This window comes from Symphalangus syndactylus, chromosome 11, assembly GCF_028878055.3.
Source record: "Symphalangus syndactylus isolate Jambi chromosome 11, NHGRI_mSymSyn1-v2.1_pri, whole genome shotgun sequence".
Classification (NCBI taxonomy): Eukaryota; Metazoa; Chordata; class Mammalia; order Primates; family Hylobatidae; genus Symphalangus; species Symphalangus syndactylus.
The window spans coordinates 61,639,788-61,666,598 of NC_072433.2; the positions used below are offsets into that span (position 1 = coordinate 61,639,788).

The following is a 26,811-nucleotide window of genomic DNA, read 5'->3' on the forward strand; positions in this document are numbered from 1 at the left end:
ACAGTCATCATCTCATTTACCCTTCATGGGACAACCCCAGGATACAGGTGCTATAATTACTCCCAGTTTACAATATGAAGAAACTGAGGCCAGGGAGGTAAAATAAGTTGCCCATGGTTGCTGGACTAGTCATGGGGCAGCCAAGACTGGAACCCAGGCCTGTGCTGATACCGAGGGCAAGCGCCCACCTACAGCCCAGGTTCCCACCAGCTCCTCCTGGGCGACAGCTGCAGTACCTGTCTGGGCTGAGGTTCTGGCCAGTGTCAAAAGCTCGTGCCACTAGGATCATGGACTGCCTGTCGCCAGCTTCAGCGGCCTTCAGTAAGTAATCAAATCCTTTGGTTTTGTTCTCTTCTGTCTCCTGTTGATACAAACCAAAGAGTGAGAAAGAAGAGTGAATGAGGCTTAAACTCGAGGACTGCCAAGATCTCACTACTCAATCTTCACCCTGTTTTTTGAGAACTCTGAGTTGGGAGGCTATAGAAGTGAAATAGGAGGGGGCACTTGACTCCAGAGGCTTGGCTCAGACACTGGAACAAATCAAGGACAAGCTACAACAGGGATGGGGTGGGGAAACAGCTTTTCATAAGACATGCCCACCAGTGCACCATGTCAGTTTACCATTGTCAGGGCAACACTTGAGAGTTACTGCCTGTTTCTATGGCTATGGCCCCACAACCTAGAAGTAACTACCCTTTCCCTAGATACTTCTTCGTAAACTGCCTCTTAATATGCATGCAATTAAAAGTAGGTATAAATCTGACTGCAGAACTGCCCTAAGCTGCTAATCTTAGCACACTGCCTGTGGGCCAGCCCCGCTCCGTAGAAGCAGTCATGGAGCTGTACCACTGCCTAAGCTATAACACTGCCACTTCAATAAAGCTGTTTTCTTCTACATTTGGCTCACCCTTGAATTCTTTTCTGGGTGAGGCAAAAAACCCTCCTGGGCTAAGCTCCGATGTGGGGCCTGCCTGCCCTGCATCAGAAGTACACATCAGAAGTACACATCACAGCTGGGCTGGGTGGCTCATGCCTGTAATCCCAGCACTTTGGGAGGTCAAGGCGGGTGGATCATCTGAGGTCAGCAGTTTGAGGTCAGCAGTTCGAGACCAGCCTGGCCAACATGGTGAAACCCCGTCTCTACTAACAATACAAAACTTAGCCAGGCGTGGTGGTGCATGCTTGTAATTTCAGCTACTCAGGAGGCTGAGGCACGAGAATTGCTTGAATCTAGGAGGCAGAGGTTGCAGTGAACCGAGATCGAGCCACTGCACTGCAGCCTGGGTGACAGACTCCGTCTCAAAAAAAAAAAAAAGTACACATCCATAGTTTTTAGTATATTCACAGAACTGCATGGCAATCACCAGTCAATTTCAGAATACTTTCACCAATCCAAAAAGAAATCTCATACCGCTTAACTGTCAATCTCCCTCTACCCCTACTCTCCTCATCCTGCTCAGCACTAAGCATCCATTAGTCTACTTTCTGTCTCTATGGATTGCCTATTCTGGATCTGGACATTTCATAATAATAGGGTCATACAATATGTGGTCCTTTGCGACTCTTTTCACTTAGCACAGTGCTTTCATGGTCCATCTGTGTTGTAGTGCATATCAATATTTCATTCCTTTTTATGATCAAATAATAGTCCATTGTATGGATGTATCACATTTCATTTATCCATTTATCCACTGACAGACATTTGGGTTGTTTTCCATTTTTTGGCTATTATGAATAATGCTGTTATGAAGATTTGTGTACAAGTTTTTGTGTGAAAGTGTGTTTTTATTCTTTTGGGTTTATAGCTGAGTGAAACTGCTGGGTCACATATAACTTACCTGGTAGAAAGCAGACAGTGCTGCAAATCAGGGTTTGATGTACTGTTTTTTCGATGGTAAGAAAGGGGTGGAAAACATGAACATTGTAGTTGAAACTAACAAGTGGGTCATGCCTGTAGCTATTCTATTGTGATGACTACAGCAAATTGAAGAAATATCCTTCCAGTATTTAAAACTACCATCTGATTCAGGAAGGAGGTCACTCACATCAGAGGCAAATGAAGTTCCAGTTCTAACATAGGTCTTTGTTAATTTCACTTTCATCTAATTTATGTCAGAACTACACTTCTCCATCAGTTGCAACCATAGGTTGGCTATGGGTACAAGAGTTTGCAAAAATCAGTGCAAGTATTGTGTGAGAGCTGATGATATGAAATTTACTTTTCATTGTTATTTGCAAACCATATACCACATATTATTTTTTCTTGTTTTTTTTTTTTTTGAGACAGGGTCTTGATCTTTTGCCCAGGCTGGAGTGCAGTGGTTCCATCATAGCTCACGGAAGCCTCAAACTCCTGTGGTGTATGGTTTTTATCCTCCTGCCTCACTCTCCCAAGTAGCTGGAACTACAGGCAGGTGCCACCACACCAGGATAATTTGCTTTTTGGGGGGTGGGGGGGTTTGTAGAGATGGACTTTTGCTATGTTGCCCAGGCTGGTCTGAAACTCCTGGACTCAAGCAATCCTCCTGCCTTGGCCTCCCAAAGTACTGGGGTTACAGGTGTGAGCCACCATGCCCAGCCTACGTATTCTTTAAATTAGCAAAATTTAATGTATTTACATATATATGTGTACACATTTCCTTCCCACCTCCAAGAGTCAATTGTTAAATGTTCCCCAGCACACCACTGGCTGAATGAGCATTACAGATTCAAGAGAAAGGCCGGGTGTGGTGGCTCACATCGGTAATCGCAGCACTTTGGGAGGCCGAGGTGGGCAGATCACCTGAGGTCAGTAGTTCGACACCAGCCTGGCCCACATGGTGAAATCCCATCTCTACTAAAAATACAAAAATTAGCCAGGCGTGGTGGCGCACATCTGTAATCCCAGCTACTTGGGTGGCTGAGGCAGGAGAATCGTTTGAACCTGGGAGGCGGAGGTTGCAGTGAGCCAAGATCATGCCACTGCACTCCAGCCTGGGCAACAGAGCGAGAGTCCGTCTCAAAAAAAAAAAAAAAAAATATATATATATATATATATATGTGTGTGTGTGTGTGTGTGTGTATATATAGATATGTGTATATATGTATATATGTGTGTATATATATGTATATATGTATATATGTGTATATATGTATATATGTGTATATGTACATATATACACACACATATATACACACATATATATACATATATATATATATATATAGAGAGAGAGAGAGAGAGAGAGAGAGTATAGAGACAAAAAAGTGAAAAATCCTCCCTTCCAACCAAACCTCCTCCTCACCATCTAAGTTTTTGTTTCACCATCATGAAACAAAAACTGTGGTGGGTGACTCCCTGCCCACATGTCAAATGATGTAATCTGACTGAACCATAAGAAACTGCCAATATTTTACCATTTATGACCTTCCAAAATAGCAGTTTCATGAGGTTCCACCCATTATGCAGGAGACCAGTCACTACAGCAATTTTTGTGATATCAAAAGAATACAGCCAATCCAAGTGTCCATCAATAGCGCACAGGTATGGCCCACACACATAACAGAACATTATGCAGCTGTCATTATGCATTATGCATTATGCAACAGAACATTATGCAGCTGTCAAAAAGAATCAGGGAGCTGGCTGGGCGTGGTGGCTTATACCTGTAATCCCAGCAATTTGAGAGGCTGAGGAAGGAAGATCACTTGAGGTCAAAAATTTGAGACCAAGATGGTGAAACCCCATCTCCACTAAACATACAAAAATTAGGCTGGGCACAGTGGCTCACACCTGTAATCCCAGCACTCTGGGAGGCCGAGGTGGGTGGATCACATGAGGTCAGAAGTTTGAGATCAGCCTGGCCAACATGGTAAAACCCAGTCTGAACTAAAAAAAAAAATACAAAAATTAGCCAGGCGTGGTGGCAGGTGCCTGTAAAACCAGCTACTCAAGGAGCTGAGGCAGGAGAATTGCTTGAACCAAGGAAGCAGAGGTTGCAGTGAGCCGAGACTGTGCCATCACACTCCAGCCTGGAGGACAAGAGCGAGACTTCATCTCAAAAAAAAAAGTAGCCGGGTTTGGTGGCAGGCACCTGTAATCCCAGCTACTCGGGAGGCTTAGGCAGGAGAATTGCTTGAACCGGGTGGTGGAGGTTGCAGTGAGCTGAGATTGTACCACTGCACTCCAGCCTGGGTGACAGAGTGAGATTCTGTCTCAAATTAAAAAAAAAAAAGAATCAGGAAGCTATCTCTATACCACTGAGGTGAAATGTCCACAGGACACTGTCAAGTGAAAAACACTAGGTCAGGAGTGTGTGTGTCGGATGCTAACTTTGGAGGAAAAAGCAGGGTGAAAATAGGAGCCTATTTCATATTTGCATATGGAAACTGTGCACTGGGCTGAACAATATCCTCTCAATATTCACGTCCAGGCAGAATGTGATCTGATTTGGAAATATAATTAGGTATACCTTGAAGATATAATTAGTTATACCGGCTGGGCACTGTGGCTCACGCCTGTAATCCCAGCACTTTGGGAGGCCGAGGTGGGTGAATCACCTGAGGCCAAGAGTTCGAGACCAGCCTGGCCAACATGGTGAAACCCCATCTCCACTAAAAATACAAAAATTAGCCAGGTGTGGTGGCAGGCGCCTGTATTCCCAGCTATTCAGGAGACTGAGGCAGGAGAATTGCTTGAACCTGGGAGGTGGAGGTTGCAGTGAGTGGAGATCCCACCAGTACACTCCATCCAGCCTGGATGACAGAGCAAGACTCAAAAAAAAAAAAAAATAGTTATATTAAGATGAGGTCACGCTGGATGTTAGGTAGGCCCTAAATCCTATATGACTGCCATCTTTATAAGAGCAGTAGAAACAGGGAGACAGGGACACAAGGGAAAGATGGAGACAGATTTCAGTGAGCCAAGCCAAGGAATGCTGAAGATTGCCAGCAACCCCCAGAAGCCAGAAGAAACAAGGAAGGATTCTCCCCTCGAGCCTTCAGAGGAAGGCATGGCTCTACTGACACCTTGATTTCTGGACTTCTAGCTTCCAAAACTGTGAGAGAACAAATTGCTGTTGTTATAAGCCAACTGGTTTGTGGAATTTCTTAAGGAAGTCCTAGGAAGTTAATACACTCTGGAATTACATAGAAGTAACTAATAATGATGGCTACCTGTTATTCAGAGAATGAGAGGAGAGGATGTGGGGAAGGTGGGAGGGAGATTTTTCACTGTAAAGCTTTTTTTTTTTTGAGATGGAGTCTCGCTCTGTTGCCCAGGCTGGAGTGCAGTGGCGTGATCTCTGCTCACTGCAACCTCCGTCTCCCAGGTTCAAGTGATTCTCCTGCCTCAGCCTCCCGAGTAGCTGGGATTACAGGCGCATCCTACCACACCTGGCTAATTTGCTATATTTTTGGTAGAGACAGGGTTTTGCCATGTTGGGCAGGCTAGTCGTGAACTCCTAACCTGAGGTGATCCACCCGCCTCCACCTCCCAAAGTGCTGGGATTACAAGTGTGAGCCACTGCACCCAGCCTAAGCTTTTTATATTTAAAAAATAAAAAATAAAAATAAAAAAACTTCTTTGGTCAGGCACAGTGGCTTAGGCATACAGTCCGAGCTACTCAGGAGGCTGAGGTAGGAAGATCGCTTGAACCCAGGAGGTCAAGGCTACAGTGAGCTACAGTCACGCCACTGCACTCCAACTTGGGTGACAGAGTGAGACCCTGTCTCTAAAATAAATAAATAGTCTGGCATGGTGGCTCATGCCTGTAATCCCAGCACTTTGGGAGGCTGAGGTGGGCAGATCACCTGAGGTCAGGAGTTTGAGACCAGTCTGGCCAACATGGTGAAACTCTGTCTCTACTAAAAATACAAAAATTAGCTGGGTACGGTGGCAGGCACCTGTAATCCCAGCTACTCAGGAGCCTGAGGCAGGAGAATTGCTTGAACCTGGGAAGTGGAGGTTGCATTAAGCCGAGATCGCACCACTACACTCCAGCCTGGGCAACAAAGCGAGACTCTGTCTCAAAAAAACAAAAACAAAGCAATAAATAAATAAGTTTTTAATCACATGAATGTAATTACCGATTCAAAAAGCTAAATAAATAAAGGACTTTGGAGTATCTTCCCACCCTCGAGTCTGAGATCCATTCACTCACTGGGCCACAGCCAAACCCATCAAGGAGAGCTGATGTCCTGCACCCACGTTGAGCCTAGGACACCTGTCCACACGCAGCCTTGGCTCACGTGATGGGGAGGATGGGAACAGACGGGAGGATGTGCCCACCAAGGGTTTCTCAACCTTCTCCTGGGAAAAGATTGCTTTGCCTGAGCCTTGCCAGATCCCATTCATTCAATCCTTTCCTCCCTCTGCTCATGGACCAGGGACAGAAGAAGGAGCAGGTCCCTACACAATTTCCCTGCATGTCCACACCCTGCAGCTTCAGCTCCAGTTCTGCCTCAGCTCCTGCACCTGTAGCTACACGGGTGCACCTTGTCTCTCACCTCTGGGCCTAAGCACATGCTGTTCCTTCCACCTGAGCTGCTCATCTCCCCCACTTGGCCTGGTTCACTCCCTTTGGGCCTTCAGGTCTAAAGCAGATATCCCCCCAGCATTTTTTTTTTTTTTTTTTTTTGGAGACAGGATCTCACTCTGTTGCCCAGGCTGGAGTGCAGTACTACAATCTCAGCTCACTACAGCCTCTGTCTCCTAGGTTCAAGAGATTCTCCCACCTCAGCCTCCCGAGTAGGTGGGATTACAGGTGTGTGCCACCACGTCCGGCTAACTTTTGTATTTTTTTTGGTAGAGGTGGGGTTTCACCATGTTGGCTGGTCTCGATCTCCTGGCCTCATGTGATCCACCCACCTCAGCCTCCCAAAGTGCAGAGATTACAGGTGTAAGCCACTGCTCTGGCTTGAGGTAGGTATCCCTTTATCTGTTCATTCCACGAATCTGTACTGAGCATCTACTCAGTGCCAGGCCCCAGCCACTAAGGATACACACAGAACTGATGAGCAGGAAGCCTGCACCAACCCCTCCAGGCCCCAGTTACAGCCCTTCCTCACGTGTTTCCACTGGTGTCTTCTGCTTCCCCCATCACACCATGTCGTTATTGCCTGGAAACGTGACTCACCTTCCCCTCCCTCTCCAAAGACAGAGATCGATTCTGCCAGTTTCAACTAACTTAGAGGGGCCTGCCCCCAAACCAGTGCCTGGGACATTTTTGTGGCATGCATAAACCTCAGGATAGAAGGCAGGTGAATGCATGGCTTCCAGGATGGGAGGCAGGTGAGCAACAGGGTGACCAAGTCCCACTCCCACCTGCAGCTGGGTCCCCGCCACCTGCTCACCTTCAGAGAGACGTCGGCTAGGATGTGATGGGGCAGCTGCGAGTACATGAGTCCCAGGCCCACAATGGCCTCCAGCTCGCCCAGGTCGGCCGCGTGCTCCAGGTGGAAAACAGCCGACTCCCGGTCCCACTCCTCGCCCTTCTCGCAGAAGCGCCCACCCTCGTGGTAGCGTACGATGGCCAGATGGACCTGCCACACAGACTACGGTGTCGGCCTGGCTGTCTGGCAGGCCGAAGCCACACCCAAGACCGCCCAGCCAGCCTGCGGGAGGAAGTGATTAGCGGAGGAGAGGCTGAAGCCGGGGGGCTCCAGGTTAGTGCAGACAGGGCTCCAAAATGGGCATCGCCGATACCTTCCCCAAAATGGACTTCCCAATTTTCTTTTCGAGGTCCAGAGCATTAAGCCTTTGCACTTCCAGGGCCACGGCCGAAGCCCTCGGCAGGTGGAGGCGGGAGGAGTTGAGGAGATTCCACTTCTCTACACATACCTGAAGGGAAAGAACCGGCCAGAGAAGCGAGGGGCTGGGGGTGGATGCAGCATCACAGCTGTCAGCAGCCCCTACTACGAAGGAGCCTGGCTGGAGGGAGATGGGGAGCGAACCCTCACGATGTCAAAGTTTATTGGCAAAACATGGCTCCAATTTTTTTTTTTTTTTTTTGAGACAGAGTCTCACTCTATCACTCAGGTTGGAGTGCAATGGCACAATCCTGGCTCACTGCAACCTCCACCTCCCAGGTTCAAGCAATTCTTCTGCCTCAGCTTCCCGAGTAGCTGGGATGACAGGTGCGCATCACCATGCCCGGCTAATACAGCTCCAATTTTAATCATCTAAATTCCATCAGCTCATGCGTCCAAGAGCCAGTGGAACAGATTTCAGCAGCTCAAGGAAGCGTTTCCCCATCATTTACCAATCTGGATTTGGTTGGGGGTGGGGATCTGACTCTAAACCACCCCCTTTGCCAGCTCCCCATATAAGGCACCAGAAGACTCCCACTTCAGACCTTCCAGCAAATCCTCTTGCTTTCCTCTGCAAGTCACCACAATGACATGAGCAACATCAGCAGGTTGCTTTAGGAAATGGGTTTAAAAAACACATCATTTCTCCTGGCCGAAGATGCCCCGTCCAAAGGCTCTTGCAGGATACAGCCAGGCAGCTATGCGTGTGCACATGTGCATGCTAAACATCTTGCAATGCACAGGGTAGCCCCCTCAACAAGGAACGATTCAGCCCAGAATGCCAGTAGTGCCTCGCTTGAGCAACCCTGTTCCATACCTGAGAAGATCCTAATCTGGCTACAAAATACCACAGGGTAAATAATCAGTGTTCTGGGAGATGCCAGAGTCATGCCTGTGGTGGAGGCCAGGGAAGGCTCCCAGACGAGGGGCCCCTGGGATCCAGGCTTGGAGAGCAGGTAGGATTTGAAGAGAGATGACAGAGGGAGAGAAAGGACTTTGCAGGTAGGAGAGAGACTTGCCTTAGCAAAGGCTCCAAAGGTGAGCAGTACAAAGCGTGTGAGGGAATCACTTAGAGGGGTGGGTGGGGCACAGAGCTGGTCTTTCCCAGACTTGCTGATGCTTGTTAGACATACAAGCGAGGGTAATCTGGGGAAAGTTGCTTAAGAGCCCAGTTTTCTCATACATAAAATGGGGATGAGAGTGACATTAGCCTGTCTCTCTGGGTGGTTGCAAGAAGGAAATTGATTACTGCAAAGCGCCTTCATGGCAGACACTTAAGACAGGAGCTGTCCCTGTTGTGATTTCCCCTCCAGGATGGGGCTGAGCTGCTCTTCTCTAATCCTCCCCACAAATCCCCCAGCATCTTGCCCTGCAGAGGTTCAAAGAGCATTTGCCCAGGAGATTTGCTGCTTTGCAAAATCTTCCTTTAGCACATGTGCAAGACAGATGGGCAGGCAACAGAGATATGAGACAGGAGAAACAGCAACAGAGCCTGGAGGAGACAGGGAAGAGGCGGAGACAAGGGTGCCTCAGGGCGCATTACCCGTCCAGAGCTGCCCAGGCTGTCTTCGTCAGACTCGTACTTCCGATTACCGTATGAGTGGCCCTGAATGGAGGAAGAAATTACAGTGATCCAAAGCGCAAGGCTTCTTCCCAGGAACCTCTCCTGGGAGCTGGTCCAGCCCTCCTCCCTGGAACCAGACTGGCCCTCCCAGGTGACCCTTATCTCAGAAAATTAGCCCTATGTTCCCAGGTGACACTGGAACCCTTCTCTGCCAAGCAGAAGGGATGCTGGGTCACAGGCAGGGATGACACGCTGGTGCAGCCACAGCCTCACTGTCCCCCTCCCTGGGTGAGCAGTTGGAACTGACTCGATGGCGCAGGATCCCAGCACAAAGCCAGTGGGGTAACAGGTTCTCAGCCAGAGCTCCTACTGCATGTTTAGTTTATATTTTAATTTAGACATGGGTCTTGCTCTGTTGCCCAGGCTGGAGTGCAATGGTGCAATCAAAGCTTACTGCTGCCTCAAACTCCCCAGGTTCAAGCAATCCCTCTCACATTGCCCTCCCAAAGTGCTGGAATTGCAGATGTGAGCCACCAGGCCTAGCTGTTTTCCTTTTTTTTTCTTTTGAGACAAAGTCTCACTCTGTGGTCCAGGCTGGAGTGCAGTGGCATGACCTTGGCTCACTGCAACCTCCACCTCCCAGGCTCAAGTGATTCTCATGCCACAGCCTCCTGAGTAGCTGGGACTAGAGGAGTGCACCACCGCACACGGCTAATTTTTGTATTTTGAGTCGAGATGGAGTTTCACCATGTTGGCCAGGCTGGTCTCGAACTTCTGGCCTCAAGTGATCTGCCTCGGCCTCCCAAAGTGCTGGGATTACAGGCATGAGCCACCACGCCCGGCCAGCATGTTCTTTATTCACAATCATAAAGCTGAAATCAGAGGTGTCCTGGCAAGACTGGCCTTAATGTGCAGGCTCCATTTCAGCACAGGGTAAGACCTCTAAATAGCAGATACTGTCTGAGGCCGCCCTCACCAGGATGCTGCTGGGAGGCTGCCCAAGGAACTGACCTCCAAGGCCCTCCTCCCCGGGACCTCACAGGATCCTGCCTATGAGTGGGTCCAGCTATTACCCAGGATCCTCTCTGCTCAGCAGCCCAGGGCTCCCACTTCACCATAAGATTTGTCAGCCATTATCAGCCTTATATCTAAGCCTCCACACTCGCCCCATTACTGGTCCACATGATCCTGTTTTGTCTTCTCCTTTGCATTTATCTTTATCTGAAATACTCATTTATTTTATGTTATTTTATGGTTTTTTTTTTTGAGATGGAGTCTCGCTCTGTCACCCAAGCTGGAGTGCAGTGGCACGATCTTGGCTCACTGCAACCTCTGTCTTCTGGGTTAAAGTGATTCTCCTGCCTCAGCTTCCCCAGTAGTTGGGATTACAGGCATGCACCACCATGCCAGGCTAATTTTTGTATTGTTAGTAGAGACGGGGTTTCACCATGTTGGCCAGGCTGGTCTCGAACTCCTGACGTCAGGTGATCCACCCGCCTTGGCCTCCCAAAGTGCTGGGATTACAGGCGTGAGCCACCATGCCCGGCCTGAAATACTCTTTATTAATTTACTTGTTATCTTCTCAGGACCCACTCATATTCCCCCTCCAGGAAGGGGAGTTTTCATTTTCCTGGAGGATAAACAAGGCAACAGGTGACACCGGTCTCATTTCCCGGAGGTTCCTTACATGTTCTCGGGGCTCAGGGTCATCCAGCTCACCCCGCTTCTCACTGGGGTATCCGCTGTCCCCACTATTCTCAGAGTCCTGTGGAGAGAGGATGGCCTTAGGGTCCTAGTGGTCCCCTGAGCACCTGGCAATGGTTATGACATCTCAACACTCCAACCGTTAGCTTTCTCCCCTCTGTCCCATTACCTAACACCCTGCTCCTGCTGTCCCTTGCCGGGCGTGGTGGCTCATGCCTGTAATCCCAGCACTTTGGGAGGCCGAGGCAGGCAGATCACTTGAGGCCAAAAGTTCAAGACCAGCCTGGCCGACGAGGGAGCAGTATAAGGTAACAGTAAGGACCTTGGGCTCTACAGCCAGATGACCTGGGCTCGAATCCTGGCTTTATTTCTTGCCAGCTGAGACCTTGGGCAGTTGCTTAACTTCTCTGAGCATCAGTGTCCTTAGTATGGGATTCATTATAGCCCCTACATCAAAGGGCTGTGTGGGTGAAACGCATTGTTACATTCTGAGAGTGTGGATCACAGGAAGTGCTTTACTGAGAGTGACTCACCCACTTCACAGGCAGAAAAACAAAGGCTGGTTAAGGGCTATGACCCACGGACAAAAATATAGCATTGGGAAAAATATTTAATACAAATAAGCCCTCAACCAAAACCATACATTTTTATTTATTTATTTTTTTGAGATGGAGTCTCGCTCTGTCACCCAGGCTGGAGTGCAGTGGCACGATCTCAGCTCACTGCAACCTCCACCTCTTGGGTTCAAGTGATTGTCCTGTCTTAATCTCCCAAGTAGCTGGGACTACAGGCGCCCGCCACCGCGCCTGGCTAATTTTTGTATTTTTAGTAGAGACGGGGTTTCACCATATTGGCCTGGCTGGTCTCGAACTCCTGAACTTGTGATCCGCCCGCCTTGGCCTCCCAAAGTGTTGGGATTACAGGCGTAAGCCACCGTGCCTGCCCCACTTAGGCATAGTTTTTATTCTCCCAGGTCTGAGTTCTGTTCTGAAAGGGAATCTGGTATAATTTAGAATCTCTAGAACTTCAGCCATGTACTTACCAACACTGAATTATAGCCCTCTCTGCACGTCACCTGCACAATTAGTAACAAAATTTTTATTTCCTTCTTTATTCTTCTAAGAAGTATTTCTTTTCTCTCTGTGTGTGTGTGTGTGTGTGTGTGTTTGTGTGTGGCAGGGTCTCACGCTGTCACCCAGGCTGTAGTACAGTGGCGTGATCTCAGCTCACTGCAACCTCCACCTCCCAGGTTCAAGCAGTTCTCTTGCCTCAGCCTCCCAAGTAGCTGGGATTACAGGCACATGCCACCATGCCTGGCTAATTTTTATATTTTTTGTAGAGATGAGGTTTCATCATGTTGGCCAGGCTGGTCTCAAACTCCTGGCCTCAAGTGATCTGCCTGCCTCAGCCTCCCATAGTGCTGGGATTATAGGTGTGAGCCACCACACCCAGACTCTACTAAGAAGTATTTCTTTTTTTTTTTTGAGACTGAGTCTCGCTTCGTTGCCCAGATTGGAGTGCAGTGGTGCGATCTCTGCTCACTGCAACCTCCACCTCCTGGGTTCAAGAAATTCTCCTGCCTCAGCCTCCTGAGTAGCTGGGATTACAGGAAACTGCCACCATACTCGGATAATTTTTGTATTTTTAATAGAGATGGGGTTTTGCCATGTTGGTCAGGCTGGTCTTCAAATTCCTGACCTCAAGTGATCTGCCTGCCTCGGCCTGCCAAAGTGCTAGGATTACAGGCGTGAGCCACTGCGCCCAGCCTCTACTAAAAAGTAATTTTTTTTTTTTTTTTTTGAGACAAGATCTCACTCTGTCACCCAGGCTGGAATGCAGTGGTGTGATGGTGGCTTACTGCAGCCTCCGCCTCCCAGGCTCAAGAGATCCTCCTACCTCAGCCTCCTGAGTAGCTGGGACTACAGCTATGTGCCACCATGCCTGGCTAATTTTTGTATTTTTTTGTAGAGATGGGAGTCTTGTCATATTGCCCAGGCTGGTTTCAAACTCTTGGGCTCAAGTGATCTGCCCACCTTGGTCTCCCAACGTGCTAGGATTATAGGCATGAGCTACCGTGCCTGGCCAATTTTACTGAGAAATATTTCAAACACACACACAAGCATAGAGAGTATTATAATTCGCCATAATATACATTTGTGAGAATGCAAATAAGATGCCTTCAGTTTCTTACCACCAAGTCAACACAAAGCTGCAGGAAATGTTCTGTTTATCTAACTGGAGAGCTAGGTGTGAAGAGTTAGAACATATGGCTTACTGTGCTATGTGTTACACATCTAAGATGCAGTATGGGGGCTCTATAGCACAACCAACACATGTGGAGTCAAACCAAACCTGGGGCTCAGAGTGACATTTACTATAAGATTGCATTGTTGCTGACTGGGAGTCCCTCTTCCCTAACCATCTCTGGGAACTGCAAGGGACCCACCTTTTCTCAGAGGAAAGCTCAGCCTTGGGCCAGAGGCTGACATTCATCTGCATCCTCCCTAATTTCCCCATCCTGTGCCTTTCTGGCAGTGCCTGGGCTAGGCTGCCCACCTCCGAAGCTGAAGATTCACTCTGGGAGTGAATCCACTCCTCCTACCCCTGCTGGGGTCTGAAGCCTGCAGCCTCCTTCCCTTCACACTCACCCGGTGGTTGTCTAGATGATCATGGTCTCTGGATGCCATGTTATCGAGGTCACTGAACACTGGCCAATCTGGGCAGGGAGAAACAGACATCATGCCCTGGTTCCACTACTGGAACATGCACAAGACTAACCCATGGCCTAGGGCAGTCCATACCTGCCACCAAGCCTTATTTTTTTTTACGCTTTAAAGAAAGGCACAACAAAGGAGAATAATGTTATCAGCACCTGGAGGCTAAAGTTCTTCCTTGAGAACTTATTCTAAGTCTGCTGTTTGCCAGCTACATGATTCTGGCCAAGTGGTGTCACCTATGTGTGTCCTCAGGGTTGTCACAATGCAATTATCCTTGTAATGTGTTTATTAGCATATGTGCCTGGCCACCGCTTGGTCCTCAATAAGATGCAGTTGTGAAGGAAGAAAAGATGTTTGTACATTTGGGGCTCAAGAAGTGGGCCTCAGACAGCTTCAAAACCATCTTCAGCTGGGCACGGTATCTTAACGCCTGTAATCCCAGAACTCTGGGAGGCTGAGGCAGGTGGATCACCTGAGGTCAGGAGTTTGAGACCAATCTGGCCAACATAGTGAAACCCCATCTCTACTAAAAATACAAAAATTAGCTGGGTACGGTGGCACATACCTGTAATCCCAGCTACTTGGGAGGCTGAGGCAGGAGAATCGCTTGAACCCAGGAGGTGGAGATTGCAGTGAGCCAAGATCATGCCACTGCATTCCAGCCTGGGTGACAGAGCGAGACTCCGTCTCAAAACAAAACAAACAAACAAACAAAACACCAGCCATCTCCTGGTGGTTCCCTATCTCTGTCTCCTGCCCTCTACAGCCAAATCTGTCTGCCTGTTTTTATAGTTTGTAAGAACAGTGTTTACATTTTTAAATGGATGACAAAAATTAAATTTCACCATCCATAGAGTTTTATTGGAACACAGCCACATCCACTCATTTAATATTTTCTATGGTAGCTTTCATGCTCCAAATGCAGAGACTGAATGACCTGCAAGGCTTAAAATATTTACTCTCCGGACTTTTAAAAAAGTCCGTTGACTTCTGTTCTAGACTATTCTGAAGACCTTCCAGTGGAAACATCTAAAGGGCTTCTTTAATGTTTGACACTAAAATCTTTCTCTCTTCCAAAGGTATCAAAACGAGAAAAATTTAAAAACTAAATAATAAAATCTTGCTCTCCTGCTCTGAGCCTGCTCCCGCTCACACTTTCCCTGAATACATGACCTCCAGCTCTTCAGGCCAACACCCTGGGGTCAGTCTTGCCTCTGTCCCTTCCTACAGACTCTCATCTGCATCATCAGCAAACTCCATTCTTTCAGTGTCAGAAATAATGATTCTGTTTTTCTCCTTTGACCCATTAATATCATGTTCATAGCTTTTCTAACATTGAACAACCCTCAGATTCCTGTGAAATCCCTATTTAACTGTGACAGGTGAACCTTTTAACATAGTACTATTTTTATTTGTTAATATCTATTTAGATTTTGTTTTGTTCTCTATACACAAATAAAAATGTTAAATAAGGTTGGGATATAATTTTCTTTTTTGGTTTGTCAAATTTATTATATGGGTTTTGCTGGTTTCATAAAACACACTGATAAAAGTTACTTTGTTTCCTACAATAGGGGTTGTTTTTATAGCATTTGGATGATCTATTTTGAAAGTTCACTCAATGAAACTCACCTATAAAACCACTGGGGCCATGAACCTTTTTGATTAGCATGTCTGATTTTTCTAACATAAATGAAAGCTGGTTTAACTCTGCTCCACCTGTCCCCTCCAATCACAGTGACTAGGGACCGAACCGTCACTCACGGAGGTGGTCTAGCTTCTGGCTGTGTGGTGTGGCCGAAGATGGGGAAGAAGGGAGAGAGTCGAAGGTCACGTCGCTCATGTTCTCATCTCCAGAGTTCTCTGAAAGGGGACGGAGCAGGGGTGGCCGGCTCCCAGAAAGGGTCCTTACTCGGGGGCTCCCACATTTTTCCTCTGTTCCTCTCAAGATGGTCTTGGCTGATTGCTAGGGACATTAATAGGGATACTCATGTCATGCACACACCCTCTGGGAAATAAAGGGCTCTTCCTGTTGTTCCCTCTAACCCTGAAACCCCTTCATCCATAGCTCCTAAACATACCTGTTTAGGAGCTGATACATTGTCTTAAAAAATAAAAAATCAGTCGGGGATTAAACCTAAGGCCTCCAAGAAAGGGCATCTGGAACAGAGACTCAGAGGACCTACCAGCATCCCCTAAAGCACTGACCACATTCCACAGCCCAGAGCTGGAGAAAGCATTCCACTCTATGTCCAGCATCCCAAGCTGGTCTTTGCAACATTCTCTTGTCTCTGGTCCAAGTAGCAATGGGAGGATGGGAGTTATGTTGGTGAGGTGCCTGGAGAGCCAGTTCTAAGACTAGTTCAGCCATTTGTCAATATATCACACAAACACACACACACCACACACCTTCTCACTATCTCCATGTGCCTGTTCCCCTCACTCTGGTAAAAAATGGGCTCAACCTAAGCAGATACCAGCTGCTCAATTGTAAGGACACTCAGAAGGGCTTTGTGCACTGAGCTGGAGAGGACGGGCTGGGGCATGGATGAGACAGCCGCTTCCAGCCCTGGTATTCGTCAGTTAAGCACTGCTTGACCTGGCTGTCACCACACAGGGGAGCAGGGCTTGCTTTGCGGGTAGCAGAAGGGCCTGCCAGGCCAAGCAGGGTCACACTGGGCACCCACCAGCAGCTTGGTGTTCTGATTCACCGCATCCCTCTCCCGGGGCGAGAGGTCAAAGGGAGCAAGGCCCATGCTCTCGCAAATCCGGTTGCAGGCATGAGAGTAGAAGAACAGCGCCATCCCGCGGACACCTGTGGACAGAGCGGGGGTGTCTGGAGTGTTGCTTTGCTTTGTGATGGGGGACAGGCAGTGGTGGGCCTCATACACATGGCCAGGGCAGGTATGAAACGTGCCAAGCTGGGAGGCATCAGACATCCAGGCTCCCATCTCCATGATCTTGAAAAAGCGCATACAATGTCTCACCCTGTTTCCTTGGCTGTACAAAGAGCTCAGAGGTTTATAGCAGGGGACGTGGTTTCTGTGGAAACAGGCTGGCTTTCCCCACCTACCTAGGTTGCCGTCTCCAAAGTCAGTGCCCGTCTCCGTGTGGATCTGTGGGTCAGTGTAGAGATCCCCAACTCCCTGGATGTCCACCACTATCAGCTGATGGCCGGAACGCTCAAACGTGAAGTGGCTGAAGGCCTACAGGGGACAGGAAGGAAAACGAGATGTCAAGAGACAGGCTGAGGGCTGTGCAGGCACTGGCCATGCCTCTGCCCATGCTGAGGGGCCTTCTCTGCGAGGAGTTATATAGAGGAAAAGACAAAGGAAAAAGCCCTCTTCAGTTGGGCAGGGACCTTGGGCTGCAGGTCCTGTGGCCACCTTAGGTGACAGAAGCTGTCATGGGGTGACGGGTCTCCTTCTGAATGCTCCAAGAGGCTTCTCTGGGGGTGAGACTCCAAGCCCACAGGGACCTTCCTCTTTAGGGGCTGAGCCTGGCCAGGATCTCACCCCAAGGACTGTGGTGGGCAGAGGGTGGAGGAGAACCCGGGCCTCACCTGCGGCGTCAGGCGGATGTTGTCATCGCGGACAAAGCCAGAGTTGGAGTTGTACTTGATGTACTTGCCCTCGATGTAGTGCTCCAGGTGGAAGAGGGGCTTGCCCGGTCTGTCCTTCAGCTCAATGATGCACATCTGCATGATGTCCACCTGGTGGGACGGGGAGTGGGCTCAGGCGGGAGGGCCCAGGCGCACCTCCTCTGAGAAGCGGCAAGGGGCGGGCTGAGAGGAACTCGTCTGCCTGGGCTCAGATCCTGGCTCCATCACTTACTGGCGCTCTATTGCAGGAGCTCCTGATGATGCCCAGAATCTAATCTCCTCTTTTCCTTTCTTTTTTTTTAATTAAAAAATATATATTTTTAGGCTGGGCACGGTGACTTACATCTGTAATCCCAGCACTTTGGGAGGCCGAGGCAGGCGAATCACTTGAGGTTAGGAGTTCAAGACCAGCCTGGCCAACACGGTGAAATCCTGCCTCTACTAAAAATACAAAAATTAAGGCTGGGCGTGGTGGCTCACACCTGTAATCCCAGCACTTTGGGAGGCCAAGGTGGGTGGATCACCTGAGGCCAGGAATTCGAGACCAACCGTGGCCAACATGGTGAAACCCTGTTTCCAACAAAAATACAAAATTAGCCAGGCATGGTGGCACATGCCTGTAATCCCAGCTACTCAGGAGGCTGAGGCAGGAGAATCGCTTGAATCCAGGAGGCGGAGGTTGCAGTGAGCCAAGACTGCACCACTACACCCCAGCCCTGGGCAACAAGAGCAAAACTCCGTCTCAAAAAAAAAAATTAATAAAAATACAAAAATTAGCTGGGCGTCCTTGCGTATGCCTATAATCCCATCTACTCAGGGCATTGAGGCAGAAGAATCACTTTAACCCAGGAAGTATTGGTTGCAGTGAGCCAAGATCACGTCACTGCACTCCAGCCTGGGCGACAGAGTGAGACCCTGTCTCTAAAATAAAAAAAATTTTTTTTTTCAAGACAGAGTCTCACTCTGTCGCCCAGGCTGGAGTGCAGTGTCATAATCATGGCTCATTACAGCCTTAAACTTCTCGGCTCAAGTGATCCTCCCACCTCAGTCTCCCAAGAAGCTAGGACTACAGGCATGTGTCACTACACATGGCTCATATCTAAATTTTTTTTATAGAGATGAGGTCTCACTATGTTGCTTAGGCTGATCTTGAACTGGCCTCAAGAACTGGCCTCAAGCAATCCTCTTGTCTTCCAGCATCCTCCCAGAGCATTAGGATCACAAGCTGCAGCCATTGTGCTCAGCTCTGTTTTCCTCTGAGTTTTAAAAGGGTACACAGCCACCCACTAGGTATGACATTGCTAAGCTTCCCTTGCAGCTAAGTGTGGCCACATGACTGTGCCCAGCCAATGAGAAGTGAGCATTGCAATGATGTAACTCCAGCCTGACCTGTAAGGTGGACTCTGCTTGGGAGCCAGAATTGATTATGTGCTCCATGGCAAACCCCTGAGGGGATGGCAGAGAAGAAAGACCAAAGGAACGAGTTCTCTAGATGGCTTCAAGGAGATGAGGCATAAGCCTACCCCAAGCCACCCACCAATGCAAGACCTCCACACAAGTGAAAAAGAAACCATTTCACATCCACACATATTTGTGAGTCTGTTTGCTAAGCAACTTAGACTATGCCTTACAGTAAAACTGTGAATTTGGGAACATTTCTGAATTTCACCTCCCTGTGCCTCAGTTTCCTTACCTGCATAAAGAAGGTCTCAGGCTTAGTCTGTGAATTAAATTTATTGATGCAAAAAGGAGCCAGGCAATGTTTGCTTTTATTTTATTTTCTATTTTATTGAGACAGAGTCTCACTCTGTTGCCCAGGCTGGACTGCAGTGGCACAATCTTGGCTCATTGCAACCTCTGCCTCCCAGGTTCAAGCAATTTCTCTGTCTTAGCCTCTCAAGTAGTTGGGACTACAGTCACCCACCACCATGTCTGGCTAATTTTTGTATTTTTAGTAGAGACGGGTTTTACCATGTTGGCCAGGCTGGTCTTGAACTCCTGACCTCAAGTGATCCGCCCCCCTGGGCCTCCCAAAGTGCTGAGATTACAAGCACGAGCCACTGTGCCTGGCAACTCATTTTATTTTTTATCAGGAGCTACAATTCTAGAGAAATATAAACCAACCCCTGAACAGCAGTTTTCTCCCTGCAATGGGAAATTATAGGGAACTTTGACATTCCTTGCCGAATTTTTTTTGTTTTTACAAAGTCTATGTTTAATTTTGTACACAGAATAAAATGTATAAATAGTGCATATGGTTTGTAAAGTGGAGCAGGGGAGATTAGGGACTCTAGCTTGCACCTCTTGCCCTGTTACACAAGGACTCATCTTTGGTCCTCACGTCCCCCTCAATGCCACCCCTTGGGAGGATTAGGTCCAGGTTTCCCAAGGAAACGACCATCCATGGAGAGTGGGTCACCAGACATGCAGACAACAGCTGCAGAGGTTGAAGGGTACTGATCTGAGACGTGAGAACATGCCCCAAACGAGGCCTCAGTTGGTTCTGAGAACGGGCCTGAGGGGAAGGCAGGGAGGGGTAGTTCTCAGAGGGTTCCGCCCCAAAGGCTGGTTCCATCTCTACAAGGAAACTTACAGCAGGGCCACCTGCTCAGCCAGAGGGCTCCCTGGGCGAGGGGCAAGTGGCACAGCCACAGTGGACAGCCAGCACCTCCTCAAACAACCATGTCCCTCTCCCTCCCTTAAGTCAACCACATTATTATTATTACTACTACTACTATTTGGGGATGGAGTCTTGCTCTGTCACCCAGGCTGGAGTGCAATGGTCCAATCTCAGCTCACTGCAGCCTCCGCCTCTCGGGTTCAAGCGATTCTCCTGCCTCAGCCTCCCAAGTAGCTGGGATTACAGGCGCCTGCCACCAAGCCGGGCTAATTTTGTATATTTAGTAAAGACGGGAGTTTCACCATGTTGGTCAGGCTGGTCTCAAACTCCTGACCTCAGGTGATCCGCCCACCTCAGCCTCCCAAAGTGCTGGGACTACAGGCGTGAGCCACTGCACCTGGCCTACCACATTATTATTTACTGGACACCTAGGTGCTAGGAGACAGCAGAGAACAAGATAAAATAAAATCTCTGCCTTTAGGGGAGAGAAGCACCTAAAATATTAACTAAATGAATGACACACTAACTGCTCCAAAGAACAGAAAAAAAAAGCTAGAATGATGTGGCAGAGGTGACTGGGGTAGAGGGACCGCTTCTTAAGGGTGGTCTGAGATGGGCTGGCTGAGGAGGTGACACAGGATCTGAGACCTGAATTACAAGAAGGAGCTAGCCACGCAAGCACCACGGTGACACAAGATGCCGGCCAAGCCCACAGCCAGGGCCATGGTTTTGGGACAGCAACAAGCTTGTGGAGGAAGAGAAAGGAGGCCAGGCTGGAGGGCCGCAAATTGCAGAGGAAGCCACAGCCCCCCAGGGTGGGGACTGTGGCTTCTTGCGCCTGCCCCAGGTATGCTTCATCAAGGACTCTGCAAACAGCAGGTGCTCAATAAATTCTGCACACCCAGGAGACTGTGCCTTGTATGTAGTAGATGCTCAAGCTGTGGAAGATCTGAGCTGTGGGCTCACGCAGGGCAGAGGCATGGATCCTTCCTCAAATGCCAAAAGGCAACAGGGAATTCTGCTTGGCCTCAGTCACTCATCACCCTAGGGGCTCAAATGAAGGTGCCAACCTAGCAGGGGGTTGAAAAGCCTGCATTTGAGCCCTGGCTCCAGCTCTGCCTGGTTGGGCAAGTCATTTAGCCTCTTTGAGCCCAGGGTTCCCCAAAGAGCAGACATAGTATCCACTCTGATATGGTTTGGCTGTGTCCTCACTCAAAGCTCATCTTGAATTGAAGCTCCCATAATTCCCACGTGTTGTGGGAGGGACCTGGTAGGAGATAATTGAATCATGGGGGTGGTTTCCCCCATACTGTTCTCATGACAGTGAATAAGTCTCACAAGATCTAATGGTTTTATAAGGGGAAACCTCTTTTGCTTGGTCCTCAATCTCTCTTGTCTGCCACCAGGTAAGATGTGCCTTTTGCCTTCCGCCATGATTGTGAAGCCTCCCCAGCCACGTGGAACTATCTGTCCATTAAACCTCTTTTTCTTTTATAAATTACCCAGTCTTGGGTATGTCTTTATCAGCAGTGTGAAAACGGACTAATATACATTCCCAGCTCTTTCTTCTGCTTTTTCTTGGGAATCTCACCTTTTCCAGTCTCAGTCCCTGTGGTCTGGGTGGAACACCTACATTCCTAGCTCTAAGGACAGGCGCATGGCTAGGGTGTGCCCAATCTGCATATCCCCACCCCTTGGCCACTGTGATTGGCTCGGCAATAGTGATCTGACTTAATCAGAGCCAATGAAACCCAGCTCTGGGACTTTTATTGGAACTTCTGGGGAAATAGGTTTTGTCATTCCAACAAGAACTTGGGCCTGCTGGGGGCCAGAGTGCTACCACTAGTGCAGAGGCTAGCTGAGAAAGATGCCAACCCAGAAGAACACCCAGGCCAGAGATGGAGGAAGATTCTGACAACCTCAGTTTAATCCTGAATCCAGCTGTGCCTGTGGCCAGCATTATTTTTCAGTTACATAACGCAATGAATTCCCTTTTTGGATTAAGCAGATTGAGTGGGTTTCTGTCATTTGCAAACAAAAATCCTGACTAATAGATCCCATCTGTAACTGAGGATAAAAACATTCCAATCTCAGAGCTGTTTTTAGGAATAAATGACTCTGGAATAGGTGCAATGGCTCACGCCTGTAATCACAGCCCTTTGGGAGGCTGAGGTGGACGAATTGCTTGAGGCCAGAAGTTTGAGACCAGCCTGGGCAACATGGCAAAACCCTTTCTCTACAGAAAAGACAAAAATTAGCTAGACATGGTGGCATACCCCTGTAGTCCCAGCTACTCAGGAGGCCGAGCTGGGAGGATTGTTTAAGCCCAGGAGGTTGAGGCTGCAGTGAGCTGTAATCATGCCACTGCACTCTGGCCTGGGCAATCAAAAAAGATCCTGTCTCAAAAAAAAATAAATGACTTGGTTCATCATGCTCAGTAAACAGTGGTTGTTATTAGCTACTATTAAGAAGGTGAAAGAGTCCGGGTGTGGTGGCTCACACCTGTAATCCCAGCACTTTGGGAGGCCAAGTCAGGCAGATCACTTGAGGTCAGGAGTTCGAGACCAGCCTGGCCAACATGGTGAAACCCCACCTCTGCTAAAAATACAAAAATTAGCCAGGAGTGGTGGTAGGCACCTGTAATCCCAGCTACTGGGGTGGCTGAGGCAGGAGAATCACTTGAATCCAGGAGATGGAGGTTGCAGTGAGCCAAGATCATGCCACTGCACTCCAGCCTTGGTGGTAGGTGACACAAGGTGAAAGAGGGATTCACCATGGCCCTCTTTCCCAGACACTGTGCCCAGCTGCCCTGGCATGGAAAGGGGGCAGGTAGTGGGGCCACGCACCTGCTTGGGAGGCTTATGCCGATTATACTCCTCCCCCCAGAGCTTGGCCTCCATCTGTAGACGCACGTCCTCAAAGTACACATCCCGGTCTACGGGCTCAATGTAGCGCTTCGCCACGTAGTTGGAGGCTCCCTTCCACTGCTGGGCGTGCAGGAAGTTGGAGAGCTTCTTCCTGTGGAGAGAGGCAGCAGGGGGCCTACCTGGGTACTCTGGGGTTCACCAGGGACACAGCCCTGGTCCTCAGGACAGCAAGACCCTGTCTGACCTGGCTGGGTGGCTGGCAGCAGGAACAAAATGTAGGAGGTAGGAAGGACATCCCCACCCCTCTGCATCCCTCAAAGAGCTGGGACAGGGGGATTAAAGGTCACTGTTAAAGGTCTCCTATCCCATTTCCCTTGACCTCCCAACACCAGGGCAGAGGTGAGTGGGGTGTTCCCTGTTCTTCCTGAGCCCATCGTCACAGCCAGGCCCAACGTGTGGCCCAAGGGAGACCAGATGGACAGGAACCTGGGCTACAAGAAGGCAGAGGCCCCTGGCTCCATTCCTTGGCTGAAAATGTCCCAATGCCTCAGCTCTTAGGAGCCTGGGGGGACTCTGGGCAGGGCCCCAAGAGCCAGGCTGAGTCACTTACGTCCGGAAGCACTCCCTCATTGCTCCTCGGCCAAAGGGCTGAAAGACACCACACAGAGTGTTATCAGTCCCCATGCCCCACCAAAAAGGGACCCTAAGACAGGAGGTGCTCCCCTTGCATGCCACCCATCAAATGGGTGCCCTGGGCCTCATCTCAATCCTGAAATCCCCGGGGATCTCCCTTCTATGTCACAGCACCAAAGCCATAGAGGCCTTCCAACCCAGAGGCTGCCAGGATAACAAGGACCCCCCACTCCTCCACCCTAGCTGAGGGGAAGAACCCACAGGGGCAGGATGATGGGGGAGGGACAGTGCATCTCAGAGGACGTTTTCACAGCCCTGACTGTAAGAGAAAAAAAGTGGAGACAACCTATCTGTCCAACAACAAGATACTGGAAAAATCAACCAGGTGTATTCCTTCAATGAAATACCACGCAACGATGGTAATCAATGCAAAGTGTTGACCAAAAGAACACCTGCAGCGCCAGGAGCAGCGGCTTATGCCTGTAATCCCAGAATTTTGGGAGGCTGGGGCAGAAGGATTGCTTCAGGCCAAGAGATCAAGACCAGCCTGGGCAACATAGCAAGACCTCCCTCTCTAAAAAAATTTTAAGGTTGGGCACAGTGGCTCATGCCTGTAATCCCAGCACTTTGGGAGGCCAAAGTGGGCGGATCACCTGATGCTGGGAGTTCAAGACCAGCATGACCAATATGGAGAAACCCTTTCTCTACTAAAAATAGAAAAATTAGCCGGGCGTGGTGGTGCATGCTTGTAATCCTAGCTACTCGAGAGGCTGAGGCAGGAGAATTGCTTGAACCCAGGAGGCAGAGGTTGTGGTAAGCCAAGATCGCACCATTGCACTCCAGCCTGGGCAACAAGAGCAAAACTCTATCTCCAAAAAAAAATTTGAAAAAATTGACTGGGTGTGATGGGGCATGCCTGTAGTCCAAGCTACTCAGGAGGCTGAGGTGGGAGAATTGCTTGAGCCCAGGAGTTCAGGGCTGCAGTGAGGCAAGATCATGTACCCTTACACCCCAGCCTGGGCAGCAGAGCAAGACCCTGTCTCTAAAAAAGAATACCTGTTGTATGTCCCCCCACTTATATGAAGCAAAAAAAAAATAGGCAAAAGTAATCTAGGGTGATAGAATTCAGAGGGGTGCTTACCCTGTGGGTATGGGAGGAGTGACTGAGAGGGGCTTGGGCAGGCTGGTTACCTTCTGTTTGTTGATACGGGCCGCTGGTAAGGCAGTATGCTCATTTTGTGACAACTCAGCAAGCTGTACACTTTTCTGTGTATATTGTATATTACACTAAAACAAAGTTTCACAAAGCAATCCTAACCTCAATATGCAGGAAATACTCTATTTTCTAGTCTTTTTTTTTTTTTTCTTCAAAAGGCTGGTTGTATTTTTAGTAGAGACAGGTGTGGTGGCTCATGCCTATAATCCTGGCACTCTGAGAGGCCGAGGCAGGAGGATCATTTGAGCCCAGGAGTTTGAGACCAGCCTGGGCAACATAGTGGAACCCAAGTCTCTATAAAAAATTAAAAAATTAGCCAGGTGTGGTGGTGTGTACTTGTGGTCCCGGCTGCTTGGGAGGCTAAGGTGGGAGGATGGCTTGAGCCCAGGAGGTCAAGGCTACAGTGAGCTGTGATCATGCCACTGCACTCCTGGGCAATAGAGTGAGACCCTGTCTCAAAAAAAAAAAAAAAATGCTGGCTGCAACCAATAAACAGTAACAAAGAATCCCCCGAAGTTACAAAAATTAAATAAAGTGGGAGTGGGAGAGAAGGGCGCACAGACCAAAGTCAGCTGCAGAAAGTCTTTGCTTAGCCCTGTCCCCACGGGGCTCAATGCCCTGCTCACCTGAGATGCCATCTTGATCAGAACTTCATCATCCAGCCATTCCCCGGTGACAGCGTTGTACCTGCAGAGACCCATCCACCACAGGGCACAGCGTCCATCACATGGTCCTGTTCCTCACTGGGTAAAGGCCAAAGACCCTTCTGGGCTCCCCACTGACCTCAGAACCAACCCACTCTCCACCTTGGCCCATAGCCCAGCCAACCTCCTGGGTTGGGTTGGAGACACTGTCCCAACACACTGGTCTCAATCCTTTCCTCAAACCCACTGTTCCCTCTCTACCATGTCCCCCATTTCCATATCCCCAGCACTCATTGCTGTGCTTTTTACTGGCTTGTTCTCCATCTGGGGCCCCCACTGGACTGTAACCCCACAAAAGCAGACCCATGTCTGTCTTAGTCATCCAGTTCCCGGTGTGTGTGGATGCTTAATAAATACACATGGCTGGGCGCAGTGGCTCACGCCTATAATCCCAGCACTTTGGGAGGCTGGGGCACGTGGATCACGAGGTCAGGAGTTCGAGACCTGCCTGACCAACATGGTGAAACTGTGTCTCTACTAAAAATACAAAAATTAGCAGAGCGTGGTGGCACATGCCTGTAATCCTAGCCTGTAATCCTGAGGCAGGAGAATCGCTTGAACCCGGGAGGCAGAGGTTGCAGTGAGCCAAGATCGCACCATTACACTCCAGCCTGGGCGACAGAGCGAGACTCCATCTCAAAAAATAAAAAATAAAAATAAAAATAAATACATACATAAAATAAATATACAAGGTGGATGAATGACTGAATAAATAATATCCTGATCATAACTGGTCTCCGTAACAAACGGCATGGCCCAGGGAGGGGAGGTGGTGGTGGTGCCCTCAATCTTGCCAGGCAGTTGGGCACATCTCCCGAGAAGTAACAGCCACACACAGTGGTGGGTAAGGGTCCCGTCTCTGAGTCTAGACAGGAGAAGGGCTGCCGGTGTGTGGGTAGAAAGGAGTGATCTCTTTCCTCCCCATCATAAGGGTCATAGACAACAGCCCAATTTTATGTGACGCGGAAGCCTTCAGAATGAAGACTCAAAGATACAGAAGAACCAATCCGATTTTATGCTGAGGTTCAGTGAAGCAGGGATGGCGTGGAGCATGTGACTGGGCAAAAAGGGATGAGCTAATGGTAAACAGACTGAGTGGGCCAGCAAGGCCTGTTCTGATTCTTCCTGGCCACTCTGTTATAGCATTTCCTTCTCTTGTGTGTGGGGTAGGACCCCTTTGGAATGAGGGTCTCATTCCATAATTTATTTATGGCCAGCTATTGCACAGAAAGCTCATGTAAGGTTAGATAATTTTTTTTTTTTTTTTTTTTTGACACAGAATCTCCCTGTCACCCAGGCTGGAGTGCAGTGGAGCAATCTTGGCTCACTACAACCTCTGCTTCTTGGGTTCAAGTGATTCTCCTGCTTCAGCCTTCCGAGTAGCTGGGATTACAGGT

General features: G+C 49.0%; 1 protein-coding gene across 7 annotated transcripts in view; it reads right to left on the minus strand.

Moving 5' to 3' along the window:
- EEF2K (eukaryotic elongation factor 2 kinase) overlaps positions 1 to 26,811 on the minus strand; it is an 87,167-nt gene that overhangs the window by 14,710 nt on the left and 45,646 nt on the right. For 4 of the 7 annotated variants that reach the window (XM_055232642.2, XM_055232644.2, XM_063612072.1 and 1 more), the window contains 13 exons: positions 25,337 to 25,397; positions 23,472 to 23,509; positions 22,841 to 23,012; positions 17,336 to 17,485; positions 16,847 to 16,979; positions 16,461 to 16,588; positions 15,538 to 15,739; positions 13,705 to 13,772; positions 11,040 to 11,117; positions 9,332 to 9,394; positions 7,685 to 7,819; positions 7,333 to 7,521; positions 237 to 361 (listed from right to left, as the gene is read on the minus strand). In XM_055232642.2, coding sequence (XP_055088617.1) covers positions 237 to 361; positions 7,333 to 7,521; positions 7,685 to 7,819; positions 9,332 to 9,394; positions 11,040 to 11,117; positions 13,705 to 13,772; positions 15,538 to 15,739; positions 16,461 to 16,588; positions 16,847 to 16,979; positions 17,336 to 17,485; positions 22,841 to 23,012; positions 23,472 to 23,509; positions 25,337 to 25,397 — 1,542 coding nt within the window. The remainder of the gene's footprint in view (positions 1 to 236; positions 362 to 7,332; positions 7,522 to 7,684; positions 7,820 to 9,331; positions 9,395 to 11,039; positions 11,118 to 13,704; positions 13,773 to 15,537; positions 15,740 to 16,460; positions 16,589 to 16,846; positions 16,980 to 17,335; positions 17,486 to 22,840; positions 23,013 to 23,471; positions 23,510 to 25,336; positions 25,398 to 26,811) is intronic. The other 3 variants (XM_055232648.2, XM_063612073.1, XM_055232647.2) reach the window with 2 other exon arrangements.